Source organism: Sinohyriopsis cumingii, chromosome 2, assembly GCF_028554795.1.
Source record: "Sinohyriopsis cumingii isolate HCF-2022 chromosome 2, ASM2855479v2, whole genome shotgun sequence".
In the NCBI taxonomy this organism is placed as follows: domain Eukaryota; kingdom Metazoa; phylum Mollusca; class Bivalvia; order Unionida; family Unionidae; genus Sinohyriopsis; species Sinohyriopsis cumingii.
The window spans coordinates 124,003,774-124,021,557 of record NC_142962.1 but is presented as its reverse complement, the minus strand read 5'-3'; the positions used below and the strand labels follow the sequence as shown (position 1 = coordinate 124,021,557).

The window sequence follows — 17,784 nt, the reverse complement described above, 5'->3', positions numbered from 1 at the left end:
GATGAGTCCAGACACGGTGTGCTGGTCATGCAATTGAAATATGCAATTGTATTATTGATAAAAGAATTATGACTGACCCTTAAGTCTTACTGTTCATGAAAACTTATTCAAGTGGAATAACACTGTGAAATGAAATCACTAAGAGTGCAATGCTGATCATGAAATACAAATATTGCTTATTTGGTTGTAGATGCTATTTGCAGTCTTGCTGCAGCCACAACTGTTGGTCTTGGTGTGAATGGAATCATGACAACATCAACCATTGTAGATGTGAATGGAATCATGACAATATCAACCATTGTAGATGTGAATGGAATCATGACAACATCAACCATTGTAGATGTGAATGGAATCATGACAACATCAACCATTGTAGATGTGAATGGAATCATGACAATATCAACCATTGTAGGTACATCAATTGGTATTATAGTTAGTACTATATCAATGGTAACTGGGTCTCTGTTGATGCTAGCAAATTAATTTCCATGTGAATACATTTCCAAATACATGTACATTCTGAATTGCTTGCGGCCACACAAAGCAGTCTCAATACCATCAGTAAATTGTACTCGGCTGCAATTTCAGATAAAATAATCAGTGTAGCTGAGTTTGAAACAATTCGGGCACAAATGGAAAACTGCAGACAGTTATGAGCACAAAAAAGAAACAATGCAAATTTACAGAGAAAACCAAATAATCTACACACAGACAATGGCTTATCAATTGAAACATTATAACACAGTGTGTATATTGATCATAATGATCAACCATAGGCTTACCTGGTTCATCTCAATATCTACTTCAGAAACTTCAAAAAGTTCAAAACACAGCTGCTCGGATCATACTTAGAGTACCACGATCAGAGCACACCTCCCTGCTGCTCTGTACCCTACACTGGCTATCCATTCGATCCAGACTCAAACACAAAATTTGTTCTCTGTGCTGCATTTCACTGTCTGACTCTAGTCCAACATACCTATCTGACCTCACCCATGTGTACACACCAGCAAGATACTTACGCTCCTCTTCTGATAATATATACTCATTATTCCCACTATGAAAACAAAGTCACATGGACAGTGTTCTTTTGCATACCAGGGCCCAGCAATGTGGAATGAATTGCCCACTGAACTTAGACACAAAGACACAGTTATCACATTCAAGAGGGCTATCAAAACTCACTTATTTTGACTGCAAGAACAAACTTAAAGACCTAATAATGTTTCCTACCTGAAATATTCTCAGCATGTTTTTTATTTTTTAATGTTTTATCTAATTTCATGGTGTTTGTTTTTGTAATAATATTATTATATGTTTTTCATCTTATAGGTGTTGTCTAATGTTGTAAAGTGCTTAGAGCTTCTAAAGATTAGGTGCTATACAAAGTCCTCATTATTATTATTACCTGATGTAGTACACTCTGCAGGGTTTTGTTTTCACAAGTACATGTAGTGGGAAATGCTGGCATTTTGGTCTTCTTGGAAACCCTTTGGGGCACTTCCATGCAGATAGACTCTATCCTTCATGACTGTCTTGTATAAAATGTTTACACCACCCTTAGGGCAAAATAAAAAGTGATCACCATGATGGGTCGCTTATGGACGAAGTCTGTCATTGGGGGGTAGAGGTGAGAACTCATGGAATGGTTCCACTACTGAAGTATTCCTCTACCCTTTTTGCAAAATTAACAGGTTTCCATGGGTTAAACTTTAAAACTATAAATGAATTTGCATCCTTTGCACTGCATCCTTTGCACTATCTTTACCTCTAACAAAAATGATTGTTCTTGCCTGGAGTACTATGAGCAAATACAGTGGATACACCTATTTAGACCACCTTCTTGTCAAATCTCAACTGATGAGAAGCTTTGAAAATTGTACTAAAACAGGGGGCAGGAATGATATATAAAAGTCAATGTACTTGTGTAGTTAGGTCTTCAAAAGTGATTGTATTAATTAGTTTTATTTGCCAGTTTCTGGGCAATAAAGTGAGAAAATGTATGTTACAAAATTGAATTATGTTCTTTTTTATTTGTTAAAACAGTCCTATTTTTCAACAATTTTAAAAAAAATGATGTGAAATGAGATAGGAATAATGTATTTCAAAATTGTTTCAAATCAACACAAAACGCCTGTTAAGTCTACAAAACTGCAACATCCCAAGATTCCAAGACCATCATGGATGGAGAACTGATGACAAACTTCTACCCAACTTGAATTCTCAAAATAACCTTTTGTCTGCAATTTGGATTGAACATTAGTCAAAACTCAGGCAGAACAAAATGATGAAACATCTTGACAACCACTTATTAAACCCACAAAAGTTGAATAAAACCCTTCAAACTGTTTAGATGAAGCAAAGACAAAATGACTTCTCAAAATACATGGGTTTTTTCCCCAAAAATATTTCAAGAAATTTCTAACAATATGACAAAAATTGCAAAAACTTATTACCATCTACACCAACCACATATCTAATGAACTAAGTTTCAGCAAATTCCTCCAAGAATTATTGTGTGAAAAGCAATAACAAGCAAAGCTATGAACAGATGGCAGGACAGATGGATTGATGGACTGAGTGATAAACAGACAGACAGATGAATGGGAAAATTCAATATCCCTGTTCTTCTGCAAACTGAGAATCATGAAATCCTTGAAGGAGTATGGGGAAGGAATGATGATTTCTCAAATTAAAATTTTGAGAGCAAAACTAAATTGAATTATCCATTATTTACTTGTTATTATTACATTGCTATCTTATTGCCTGGTTCTAGTCCCCAATCCAGGTGAAAACTTGAAGTCTAGAACAATAATAAAAGAGTCCCAGTCCAATGCCCTAATCACTATCATTCATCTGGAATATTGTCCTTCTTTAACATGGATCAAGAATGAACAATACCAAATCACAGAGGAAGAGAACAGAGCAATAAAAGCAGGTAAGGATTACATAATTATAGTTAGCTTTACCTCCCAAATTAAACTATATTTTAATATCACTAATATATTACCTGCTATTATGACATTGCTGACTTAACCAGCTTGGAGGGAGACTGATGGACCTCTCCATAATGGCTATCAAATATAACTTGCTACTGTATTTCCAATTTAAAAAGGAAGATGAGTTGCTTACGATTTGCTGGGCTGATATAATTGTCCACTATGCATAAATGCCCTTTCACTAATGAGACATAGCTTCCAATATAGCCAGTGGGAGGAAAAATGGAATGAGATCACCAAAAGGAACAATAAGGCACATGATACAGCTGTCACAGGATAGTGCAAGAAACTATTAGAACAATTATATGTAGTGCATAATGTGTTTAACAAGTACTAGTTTAATTTTCAGCCATACTAAACAAAATACTGAGTAATAGTTGCATCTTGAAGGTCATTCACAGTGAGATACCCATATGTCATGACGTACATGGGTACTTTAACCATGGGTCTTACACTTGCTTTGTAGCATTTGTAGGATGTACATTCTGAATGCTAGCAGCCACAATTCAGAGATTTTGTCAGGCCGCGTCTATATTACAGGCAGTTTACTACAGACAAAGAGGTAAGCATGAGTTTATATTACAGACAGTTTACTACAGCCATAGGGGAAAGCAAAGATTTACAGTATTACAAACAGTTTATAACAGCCATAGAGGTGATTACATATTTACATTATGGTGAATGCAAAACTACATGAGTTGCATGTGACAACATCAATACCATTTAGCCCATTGTGGTAAATGCAAAACTACATGAGTTGCATGTGACAACATCAATACCATTTAGCTCATTGTGGTAAATGCAAAACTACATGAGTTGCATATGACAACATCAATACCATTTAGCTCATTGTGGTGAATGCAAAACTACATGAATTGCATTATGACAACATCAATACCATTTAGCTCATTGTGGTGAATGCAAAACTACACGAGTTGCATATGACAACATCAATACCATTTAGCTCATTAGTGAATTCAAAACTACATGAGTTGCATATGACAACATCAATACCATTTAGCTCCTTGTGGTGAATGCAAAACTACACGAGTTGCATATGACAACATCAATACCATTTAGCTCCTTGTGGTGAATGCAAAACTACACGAGTTGCATATGACAACATCAATACCATTTAGCTCATTGTGGTGAATGCAAAACTACACGAGTTGCATATGACAACATCAATACCATTTAGCTCCTTGTGGTGAATGCAAAACTACATGAGTTGCATATGACAACATCAATACCATTTAGCTCATTGTGGTGAATGCAAGACTACAGGAGTTGCATATGACAACATCAATACCATTTAGCTCCTTGTGGTGAATGTTAAACTACATGAGTTGCATATGACAACATCAATACAATTTAGCTCATTGTGGTGAATGCAAGACTGCACGAGTTGCATATGACAACATCAATACCATTTAGCTCATTGTGGTGAATGCAAGACTGCACGAGTTGCATATGACAACATCAATACCATTTAGCTCATTGTGGTGAATGCAAAACTGCATGAGTTGCATATGACAACATCAATACAATTTAGCTCATTGTGGTGAATGCAAGACTGCACGAGTTGCATATGACAACATCAATACCATTTAGCTCATTGTGGTGAATGCAAGACTACATGAGTTGCATATGACAACATCAATACCATTTAGCTCCTTGTGGTGAATGCAAGACTACACGAGTTGCATTATGACAACATCAATACAATTTAGCTCATTGTGGTGAATGCAAAACTACACGAGTTGCATATGACAACATCAATACCATTTAGCTCATTGTGGTGAATGCAAAACTACATGAATTGCATATGACAACATCAATACCATTTAGCGCCATGTGGTGAATGCAAGACTACATGAGTTGCATATGACAACATCAATACCATTTAGCTCCTTGTGGTGAATGCAAAACTACACGAGCTGCATGTGACAACATCAATACCATTTAGCTCGTCATGCTTATTGCCTAATCAGGTGAATTTTGTATACATATATTCAACATTTATTTGTGAGAGTGTCTGGCTCCAGCTTTGGTTTAAATATCTTGCTAATAGCTTGTTTATGTGTAGCAAACATGTTAAATGAAATCTCTGAGGGAATACTAATGTTCTGTGTAAAATGATCAACATTGAGTCTCAGTTCTTGGTCCTAATAGAATACTTTTGGGGTTTTTTTCCATCATTTTTTTCCCTTTATTGTTGCAATAATATTTATGGTGGGGTTTTAGAGACTCTCATACTTCACATATTGACATACTATATTGTGTTCCATGTTTTCATTTAATCCGTACCTACATTCATTGACGTACTATACTGTGTTCCATGTTTTCAGTGAATCCGTACCTACATTTAGTGACATACTATACTGTGTTCCATGTTTTCAGTGAATCCATACCTACATTCATTGGTGTACTTTACTGTGTTCCATGTTTTCAGTGAATCCATACCTACATTCATTGACGTACTATACTGTGTTCCATGTTTTCAGTGAATCCGTACCTACATTTAGTGACATACTATACTGTGTTCCATGTTTTCAGTGAATCCATACCTACATTCATTGGTGTACTTTGCTGTGTTCCACGTTTTCAGTGAATCCATACCTACATTCATTGACGTACTATACTGTGTTCCATGTTTTCAGTGAATCCGTACCTACATTTAGTGACATACTATACTGTGTTCCATGTTTTCAGTGAATCCATACCTACATTCATTGGTGTACTTTACTGTGTTCCATGTTTTCAGTGAATCCATACCTACATTCATTGACGTACTATACTGTGTTCCATGTTTTCAGTGAATCCGTACCTACATTTAGTGACATACTATACTGTGTTCCATGTTTTCAGTGAATCCATACCTACATTCATTGGTGTACTTTACTGTGTTCCATGTTTTCAGTGAATCCGTACCTACATTTAGTGACATACTATACTGTGTTCCATGTTTTCAGTGAATCCATACCTACATTCATTGACGTACTATACTGTGTTCCATGTTTTCAGTGAATCCATACCTACATTCATTGACGTACTATACTGTGTTCCATGTTTTCAGTGAATCCGTACCTACATTTAGGGACATACTATACTGTGTTCCATGTTTTCAGTGAATCCATACCTACATTCATTGACGTACTATACTGTGTTCCATGTTTTCAGTGAATCTGTACCTACATTCATTGACATACTATATCGTGTTCCATATTTTCGTTGAATCAATACCTACATTCATTGACATACTATATTGTATTCCATGTTTTCATTCAAACCATACCTACATTCATTGACATACTATATTGTGTTCCATGTTTTCATTGATTCCATACCTACATTCATTGATATACTATATTGTTTTCCATGTTTTCATTGAATCAATACCGACATTCATTGGCATACTATATTGTGTTCCATGTTTTCGTTGAATCAATACCTACATTCATTGACATACTATATTGTTTTCCATGTTTTCATTGAATCAATACCGACATTCATTGACATACTATATTGTGTTCCATGTTTTCGTTGAATCAATACCGACATTCATTGACATACTATATTGTGTTCCATGTTTTCGTTGAATCCATACCTACATTCATTGATGTACTATACTGTGTTCCATGTTTTCAGAGAATCCACACCTACATTCAGTGACATACTATACTGTGTTCCATGTTTTCAGTGAATCCACACCTACATTCATTGATATACTATATCGTTTTCCATGTTTTCACTGAATCAATACCTACATTCAGTGACGTACTATACTGTGTTCCATGTTTTCAGAGAATCCACACCTACATTCATTGATGTACTATACTGTGTTCCATGTTTTCAGAGAATACACACCTACATTCAGTGACATACTATACTGTGTTCCATGTTTTCAGTGAATCCACACCTACATTCATTGATATACTATATCGTTTTCCATGTTTTCACTGAATCAATACCTACATTCATTGATATACTATATCGTTTTCCATGTTTTCACTGAATCAATACCTACATTCAGTGACATACTATACTGTATTCCATGTTTTCAGTGAATCCACACCTACATTCATTGATATACTATATCGTTTTCCATGTTTTCACTGAATCAATACCTACATTCATTGATATACTATTTTGTGTTTCATGTTTTCGTTGAATCCATACCTACATTCAGTGACGTACTATACTGTGTTCCATGTTTTCCGTGAATCCACACCTACATTCATTGATATACTATATCGTTTTCCATGTTTTCACTGAATCAATACCTACATTCATTGATATACTCTATTGTGTTCCATGTTTTCATTGAATCCATACCTACATTCATTGATATACTATAATGTGTTCCATGTTTTCGTTGAATCCATACCTACTGAGTTTCAATCTTGTTACAACAACAATAGCCTGAACCTCATGAGGTTTCATTCTCATGCATGAAACATGTAATCACTTGATGAGAGAACAACTTGATTTTCAAACTAACCCAAGCTGTCAAAATATTAAAGGTACAACTCAAAAAGTGATCAACAACTTCAAATGATTTTGTATGATACATGTACATAGTGGCAACTTGAAGATTAAATGTATTTAGGACATTCTATCAAAGATTGAAGAATTGTTTCCATATTAGGTTTAGCCTTCAGCTTGGAAGGTGGGGATAATTTGTCTTTTTTGAAAGTTTTAGGACAAATTATTCTACAAATATTTATAGTTCAAAAGTTTTTAGACAAGAAAACCATAAGCATTTTTTCTCTCCATGATACATGGTAATTATGTTAGTTGTTTAATGAAAATTTAAATGGAACAAATTCCAAGACATGTTGTTTTTGTTAATCATTACATAATTGATGTTTAGCTTTGATATAATATAACTATGAAAAAGTTTACTGAAGGTCTGACACTTAGGAATATTTTACAATATTAGATGCACAAATGAAAGTTGTTGTAACTTCACTAATCTTCAATCAAATTCTAACAGACTTTTTCCATTACTCTATTGTTACTTCCCAATAAAGTGGTAGAAATTTTCAAAAAATAGTCTTTGAATAATACAGTAGGCCCCACTTCAGAGACCCCTCTCAAGAAAGGCCAGTCCCTGATTAGAGGCAACCTTGCTTTACACTAAGATGGTGTATTTTTCCTAACAAGAGGCCACCCATTTCATAAGACTGCTTCCTTTGCATTGAAGGGGTGCCCTAATAACAGACTGCCCACTGTATTCAAAATATGTTATACTGTGGCAAGTTCATATCTGACTTATGGATTTGTCATTTGGTTCACTCTTTCCAGACTGGTGGAGTACATGCTTTCTGAGCACTCAGATACCATGATGTAAGTATTAGTTACCTTGTTAACTGTCATGGGTGTTGGTGTTCCAAGGAATGTGGGAGGAACTGGAGCTTCATTGCGTTCTACCTTTCCTGTATGTATGATGTAGTAATCTATATCCCCCTGGCTGCCAAGGTCTGATGGTGGACTCCACGTAATGTGTAAACCCAGACGCAGGTAGTTGTGGTCAACGGTCACACTAACATTCTCTACATTTCCTGGAGGGTTGACTTAAATGACACGAAAACCCAATTTTTCTTGTAAAATATATTTTTTCAATGATACTTACTTCATCATAATACCTTAGGAGAACTATTGGTACTACTACCTAACAAATCAAGATCTCACAGGCTAAAAAATTTAGTTAAGAAGGTAAAAGTTACCTGCCCACAAAGGTGGCAGTTAGATACATGTACTGGTGCCAAATCCCATGAATACTCCAGTTGCTACTGGAGCAGAAAGCACGCTCTCAAAATGAATGTAACTATGGGGTGGCTGTGAGGGTGTATGTGTATTATGAATTGGTAAGTATTATTGAAGAAATATATTTTACTAGAAAAAATTGGTTTCTTCTTCAAATTGGTTACTTGATCATAATACCTTAGGAGATTAGGTGAGAGGTGGAGGGAGTTACATCCCCTTACACTGGACAGGCCATCTTCAGTTCCCTAAGGTATATGAGACAGCTTTTAGATAGATAACCCAACTGGAGGATAGACTTTATATGTTGGGTTGTGGCTTCTGTAAGGGAAAACTTTACCTATTACAAATCCAGTCAAAGTCCCAATCTTTAGGTAGTTGCCTAATATCCTGGGAAGTTAACCTGTTGTGCCAGAGCAACAGACCCCACCAGGTCCAGATGAGCCTTCTGGGATGAAAGATCTCAAAGGTAAAAGCTGGAGAACATTAATTCTGACCTCTATCCCACAGACTGTACATTGCCAGCTTGGGAACATTTTTTCTGAAATGCAATTCTTGTTGTGACTGCCCAAACACCGAGAGGTGCTGCAAGTTCATTGATATATATTGTGTTCCATGTTTTCCCTGAATCGATACCTACATCTGGGATTAATTCTAGATATACAGAGTGGATAACCAGTTTTATCAAGGATGAGCGTGCCTGCAATGAAATGTCATCCTTCTGTCCTTGAGAGGTATGAAGAGGCAGAATCTCCCTCAACATACCAACTTGGATCTTTTCTATTATCACTTGAATGCTGTGACACTGGGTCCTGTAGATAGCCTTGAGATGAAGTGTCCTGAGTAAAATGGGGATACACCACAAACTTATGATTTCCCATGAGTGGGATCCTTCCTGTTTTTGGCAGTGAAAGCAGGGGCCCTCATTAGTGACCCATTCTGTCAGAATTGCAAGCAGTTTGGGTGAACTGATAAGACATGCATCTTGCTTATTCTACCTACCATCGCTAGTATGAGTAGGAAACAGGTCTTATATGAGATGTGAATCAATGAAGCATGTGAGAGAGGTTCAAACAGTGTTTTATACAACCAGGTGAGCACCCATGATAGATTCCACTTGGGACAGAGACAATGCACTTGGAAGTACAAAATCAAATTTTGACAGAAGCTTGGCAAGAGCTTTGTCTGATTCTCTCTTCCATGATGATGCAACATGTTGGAGATCATGGAATGGTAGCCTTTATTATAATTGGAACTCACTGTTTCTCATCAAAGAGTCATAGCAGCAAGTTAGCTTACTTGTGGTATTGATGCATTCTGCAGCCTAATGTGTTTGTGCTGACACCAGTGGGTGAAAATTCTCCATGTTTGTTGGTACATATTCCATGGGGAGTCCATCTCACTCGAGCTATTATCTCCATGACTTGCTGAGAAGACTGTTCATACTTAAGGGCTTGTTTAATATGAATGAAACATGCAGGTTCAACAACTGTGGATTGGGTTTTAATGCTTGCCTTCATGGTTGTTTGGGTATTTTCCTGGAGATTTCCACTAGACTGATGAGGTCACTGAGCCATGATTTTTCCCCACTTGAGTGGAGCAATAGATATGAGGTGACACGCTGATTCTCTTGCCTTCTGTATCACCTTCAGAATCAGAGGTGTTGGAGGGTAGGCAACTGCCCAGACCTTTGGATCTAGGACTGGTGAGACAAAGGTTAGGAAATCTTGCATTGCACCTTGTTGTGGATAGATCCAACATTGGTCAATCCCAGAGGGCATATATGCAAGTATGAACTGAGGAGTGAAGTGACCATTCAGTTTGTATTATTTGGCTTTTCTGGGACAGTAAGTCTGCATTTCATTTAGTTACCCTGGAATATAAAGAACTTGTATGTGGATTTGTCATGGAAGACACCACCATAGAAAATCCCAAACAAGAACACAAAGTTCGAGAGACTTGGTTCCCACTTGCCATCTGATATAATTCTCCATAGTGAAGTTCTTGGACAGAATGAGAACACCTTGTCCATGTATGTCCTCCTGTCACCAATGAAATACTTTCTGTACGCCTTTTATCTCAAGGATGTTAACACACAAAAGATGATCCTGAGTGAGCCACACTTCACTAGACTCCTGGAATGATGGAAGGAGATGTGCACCCAAGCCCTCTTCATTCCATCTGTATAAACCATAATCTCTGGAGGTTGTACCTGCATTGGAACACCCAATATGAGCCAGATGAGTTTACTGCATTTCCTTAAATGGAACATAATATCATCAGAGACAACTTTAGGTTGGTCCAAGGGCAAAGTCTCTGCCTCCAATGTGACAACATAATCATTTGTAATGATCTCATAAAAAGGTGACCTAGGACAATGAGGTCCCTTGCCACATTTAGCAAACCCCATAGGCAAAGAAATTCTCTGGATGAGAGACTGTCCTTTGAAGGCAATGAGGTCACCACTGGTGTTGATTTTCAGTGCCCTTTCTTCAAGGAGACATGCTCGCGTTACATGTGTCATAAACTCCAAGACAAGATGGACAAAAGGCTGAGATGCTATGAGGCCAGATTATTTCTTGTTGACAAGGAATCCAAGGCTCCATGACAAGATGGATTGAGATTATATCAGGTCAGATTATTTCTTTTTGACAAGGAGTCCAAGGCTCCATGACAAGATGGATTGAGATATCAGGTCAGATTATTTCTTGGTGACAAGGAATCCAAGGCTCCATGACAAGATGGACTGAGATGATATCAGATCAGATTATTTCTTTTTGACAAGGAATCCAAGGCTCCATGACAAGATGGATTGAGATATCAGGTCAGATTGTTTCTTGTTGACAAGGAATCCAAGGCTGATAAGAAGAGTAATAAGGGATATCATGTTTAGCTCTAACATATCACTCAACTAAAATTTTTGCAGATTGTTGTTCTGGTAGCTTGATGTTGCAGATGTACATGGGCCATTACTTTGTCCATGACATGTGTGAATACCCATGGAATGAAGCTGAGTCTGAATGGAAGTACCCTAAACAGGTAAAAAATGTCTTAGTAGGCTGAAAGCTTTGTAAATCGAGATGAGATAATAAGCATCTTGTAAGTCTACACTGATCATAAAGTCTCCCTCCAGAATGGCATTTAACCTATCTTGTTGTTTCCATCTTCAACCATGAGCCATAAATGAACTGACTGCCCATAAGTCTATAACATGTAGAAGAGTTCCATTGGTCTGTGGGTCCAGGAACAGTCTTTAAGAAAAACCCAGGGAATTAATACTGTGAATGAATTTGGTTGCCCTTTTCTGGAGAAGGTTGTTGATTTCTTGCTGCAGAGTGGTTGCTTTGAATGTGTTGATGGGGACATTAGTAGCTGAAGGGAATGTGACGATGACACTGAGTCCCTCTGAATCCACTTTCTGTGTCCACTGATCATAATGACAAATACATTTTGATTTGGCAGTAGATAAAATGAGTCTTTCTCCACCAGGATAACTAACAAGAGCTGCATGAAGATTTTTTGTAATAGAGAGGATTGTATGGAAAGAAACACAGGCAAAAATGATCACCATCTCTATGTTTCGTATCCACATTCATTGTTGTTGGTAAAAAAATTGCCTGGGAGGGCTCTGTGAGGTAGTATTAGTTCTCTTAAGGTATTATGATTCGGTAACATATTTGAAGAAGAAACACTTTCAACCTATATGAATGAGAATTTAGGCTGTAAATCATGTAATTATCTGAAAATATAAAAGATGTCATGAATTTCTATGCAAAGTCACATAATAAGCAATTAATTTATCTAAGTTTTATTATAATTAGCATGAACCTGATGAACTGAAATTAATCTCTGGGCTAATTTGATTCAAAATAAATATTACTATAGTTCTTATTTTATGTTCTTTTAAATTCTAGTGAAAATATATTGATATTTTTGTTGCATACATTTGTCAGTCTTAATAAGCGATAATATATATTATGATTTTATAATAATAATAATAATAATAATAGTAATAATAACAGACATTATAACTTACAAGGCTGTGGAATGCAGCTGTATCCAATAATTGAATGACAATCTGTGGAAAAGCAAATTTTAAAGTAAATTATATTTTTCTAAGAAAAATTAGATGTTCATATTAATATTAGGGATATAAGCCTGCTACCTCCTGAATCCTGCCTTACTAAAAAGACAAACTACATCTTTTCTGTCTATAATATGTAGACAAAGGGAAGTAACTCTTGAGCACTAACTCCCCAGTTTTAAGCTGAGTGAATAAACAGATGATGATCACATAGCGAGGTGGTTGGGAGGGTCTTCAATTAATGCAATTGGATAAATATAAGAAAGATTATTTGCTATAAAACTTGCTTTATCCATTGAATACATTCCCAATCACATTAATGCTAAGAGAATAGGTAATAGGTGGCAGGAATGCTGAGCATCCTACCTATACCGTGGGTATCCTTCTGGAGAAGACAACTTGGATTCCTAATATGTAAGCAATGACCTGTTTTCCTGCATAATGCAACATGACCTATGGTCATGTGATCCATGACATCTCTATCATCTTAAGAAGATGATTACTGAATTCTTCTTACCATCAAAATTAGCTGTCAAATCCAGTGATGGTAAAATGTGTGTTGGTTTAATTAGGTCTGGTGGTCACCTGGGCCACAGCTGTCAAATCCAGTGATGAGATGTATGTTGGCTTAATTAGGCTTGGTGGTCACATGGGCCACAACTGTCAAATCCAGTGATGATAAGATGTGTATTGGTTTAGTTAGGTCTGGTGGTCACCTGGGCCACAGCTGTGAAATCCAGTAATGGTAAGATGTGTGTTGGTTTAATTAGGTCTGGTGGTTACCTGGGCCACAGCTGTCAAGTCCACTGATGATAAGATGTGTATTGGTTTAATTAGGTCTGGTAGTTACTGGGGCCACAGCTGTGTAAATCCAGTAATGGTAAGATGTGTATTGGTTTAGTTAGGTCTGGTGGTCACCTGGGCCACAGCTGTGTAAATCCAGTAATGGTAAGATGTGTATTGGTTTAATTAGGTCTGGTGGTCACCTGGGCCACAGCTGTCAAATCCAGTGATGGTAAGATGTGTGTTGGTTTAATTAGGTCTGGTGGTCACCTGGGCCACATCTGTCAAGTCCAGTGATGGTAAGATGTGTATTGGTTTAATTAGGTCTGGTGGTTACCTGGGCCACATCTGTCAAGTCCAGTGATGATAAGATGTGTATTGGTTTAATTAGGTCTGGTGGTCACCTGGGCCACAGCTGTGTAAATCCAGTAATGGTAAGATGTGTATTGGTTTAATTAGGTCTGGTGGTCACCTGGGCCACAGCTGTCAAATCCAGTGATGGTAAGATGTGTATTGGTTTAATTAGGTCTGGTGGTCACCTGGGCCACAGCTGTCAAATCCAGTGATGATAAGATGTGTATTGGTTTAATTAGGTCTGGTGGTCACCTGGGCCACAGCTGTCAAATCCAGTGATGGTAAGATGTGTATTGGTTTAATTAGGTCTGGTGGTCACCTGGGCCACAGTATCAAATCCAGTGATGGTAAGATGTGTGTTGATTTAATCATGTGTGGTAGATACCTGGGCCATAGCTGTCAAGTCTAGTGATGGTAAGATGTTTGTTGGTTTAATTAGGTCTGCTGGCAACCTGGGCCAACAGATTCAAAATTTTGTATCTGTCAAGCTAAATTCCTGAGATAGAAACTCGAGAAAGTTTAAATTACATGCCAGCCAACAACTTATATGATGTCTTGGATCAAAACAGTAGGTCTAAACCTGAAGATCACAGATCACTCTAATTTAATGAGCTGAAATCCTCATGAGGTGACATTAATGTTTTGAGAGTTCTGAGTATAGCCAACTTAAGCCCTTTGCTGAGAGGTGACATCTTGCTTTCCCACCTTTATGAGGAGAAAAAAATCTTTTGCAGTTGCCATGACTTGTCTCTGTGTGCTTCAAATAGTGCTTGAAGAAACATACAAGATCTTCCATGTCTGTTACTCTCAACTTATCTATAGATGACAGGGAGAATATGACAACTCTCTGACTGCCCAGTGACGATAACTGGTTCTGGACCATGGAGCCTGGTCATATTACGAGAATCAGTGAACCATCTGATCTGAACTTAAGATAATTCAGGTTGACTGAAAAGGCATAAAACTCACTCATCTTGCAAGAAAAATCAAAAGTTATCAAGAAAAATATTTTGTATGAAAACAGCTTCAATGAGTTCAACTTGTTAGGACCATGAACAGATTCCATTTTGGAAACAGTGTGAGGAATTTTGGTCTATTTAAATAAAAATTGGCTAGGTCTGATAGATCTTTATTATTATATTTCTTCTGCCATGGTGCCTGAATGTGTTATATATCATGGAGCAGTAGACTTGGATGGTGATTTGTGCCTACTTTCCTCCTTCTAGAGCTAGAGAGAAAGGTTGGCTAGTTGATGGATTGAGGCACTCAAAGGGATGATGGTAGTGACTTTGCAGCAGTCACTAAATCATGCCAATTTCCTACAAAGCCTTCTCTACAATTAAAGGTCTGAATTCTTTCTCCCACAAGGCTGTCTTGACAAGAACCATGCATGAAGGAGAAACACTTGCAACTTTGGTTACTTGAGGAGATTTGACTTGTTAGTAATCTACCTCGAGTAGATCAGTGACTCAGGACTTGTCCCTTCTGAGAAGGGATATCAGAATTATCTTGCAATTCTGATCCATATCTTTTTGTTAATTTTCAGCAGGTAAGTAAAGGCTTATAACATCTTTAAAATGATTGACAGTTCATCCACAGCCCTGGTCCAGGACAAAGGTGGGCAGTGGGTCATTCCACTTTGTCACAAACAGATCAATCAGTGGACACCCCATTAGGTGCACAAATCCAACTTCAAGCTGATGTATGAGGGGACCATTCCATGCAAATCATTTGACCCTGTCTGGAAGAACATTGGCCAGAATAATGAGTCATCCTAGAATGTGTCTGATTTGCATGTTAAACTGAGGTTGGTAACATATATACATATACATACATACATACATACATACATATATATGTATATATATATATATATACAATTTATTAACAAATAGAGATAAACAGTTTTAGTAATATTTGTATTATGTATAATACACGCTTATTAGAAGTAAAGAAAATAAATTAAAAAATAAAAAATAAAAGAAAATAAAAAAAAAATAAAAAAAAATTACAATGATAAATGTATACAACATATATACCAGTATAATCTTTATAGCTGTTAAAGTGGTTATCAGAACTCAATTTATTTAATAAAAATATAATAAAAAAATATGGTGTGCATAACGGTTACTATCAAGTATTTTATAAATAATTATTCATATTATATTGATAATTAATTACAAATTCAATTTCATTTTTAAAGAATTAGTAAACTTATTTTTATGTTATTAGATTATACTTTTACCAATTAGGATTTTCTGCAAAGTAAACTAATATGAAATATTCATATCTAATTGTAAACAGGGGACATAATTCAGAAAAAAAAAAAAAAAAAAAAAAAAAAATTTACTAAATGTCATATAGTGTTTTTGAATTTAGACCTTTTGGATATACCGTATTAAGACGGTGAATCCAATAGGTTTCCTTTAGTAGACATTCCATTTCAGAATCAGCTTTAACAATAGGTTGGAAGGAGAAATCTTGCAATGTATGGGAATTTTTATTAAAATGTGCGGCAACATGAGATGAAAATGATTGATCGATATAATTTTTTATATCTGATCTATGTTGGTTCATACGTTTAGATATTTGTTGACTGGTTTGTCCAACATATTGGATGCCACATTTTTTGCACGTTATCAAATAAATAACATTTGATGTTGCACAATTAATGTCACAACGCATATTAAAAGTTTCTTTCGTATTATTACTATTGAAAGAAGTATCTTCATTAATAAATGAACAGTGTGAACATCTAGGTCTATTACATTTAGTTGATGATCCTATTTTATATGATGGTTTTTCTAATTTGGAATTAGTTAGGAAATCTTTAAGATTTTTAGTCCTTTTATAAGCAAGTGTGGGTTTGCTTTCGTGTAGCGATTTAACACTTGCTTTACATGATAAGTTTAATAAATCCCAATATTTATTGATAATCTTACCTATATTAGGCAAACTTGGATTATATTCAATAACAAAAGGAATGATATCTTCATTTCTATTTTTGATTTTATATTGTAAAGATTCAAGCTGTGTAAGAGAAGATACCTTTTGGAAAGCAGTATTAATGATGTCAATAGGGTAATTTCTGTTTAAAAAATGCTGACCTAGCTCTGTCAAAGATGATTTAAAAACAGCATCATCCGAGATAATTCTTCTATATCTTTTTGCTTGACTATATGGTATCCCATTTTTACATGATTTAGGATGGCATGAAGAATATTCAACATATTGATGAATATTCGTGTTTTTAACATGAACCATGGTAGTAATTTCATTATTTTCATTTTTCATGACATCAACGTCCAAGAATGAAACTTTAGTTTTAGAGACATTGAATGTAAATTTTATTGTTGGATGTAATTTGTTTAAATTGTCTATAAAGTAATAAAGGTCTTCTAATGAATAACTCCAAATCATAAAAATATCATCTAAAAACCTTAACCATACATCCGGTTTTAAGAGGCATTTATTTAGAAAATCATTTTCTAATTTTCCCATAAATAAAGATGCATAAGCAGGTGCCATAGGACTACCCATTGCTGTTCCCATTTTTTGGAGATAGTTTGTATTACCAAATTGAAAAAAGTTATATTATTTATTATTATTATTATATTATTTATATTATTTATATATTTATTTTATAATTTATATATATATATATATATATATATATATATATATATATATATATATATATATATATATATATATATATATATATATATATGTGTGTGTGTGTGTGTGTCTGGCTAAATGGCTGGATCTATCACCTAGATGATGTAAGAGGGAACGCGC

General features: G+C 35.8%; 1 protein-coding gene across 1 annotated transcript in view; it reads right to left on the bottom strand.

Annotated features, from left to right (window-relative positions):
* LOC149805747 (uncharacterized) overlaps positions 1-17,784 on the bottom strand; it is a 313,385-nt gene that overhangs the window by 207,919 nt on the left and 87,682 nt on the right. The window contains exons 10-11 of the mRNA XM_089950417.1: positions 12,802-12,843; positions 8,364-8,575 (exon numbers count right to left, since the gene is read on the bottom strand). Of these exons, the coding sequence (XP_089806543.1) occupies positions 8,364-8,575; positions 12,802-12,843 (254 nt within the window). The remainder of the gene's footprint in view (positions 1-8,363; positions 8,576-12,801; positions 12,844-17,784) is intronic.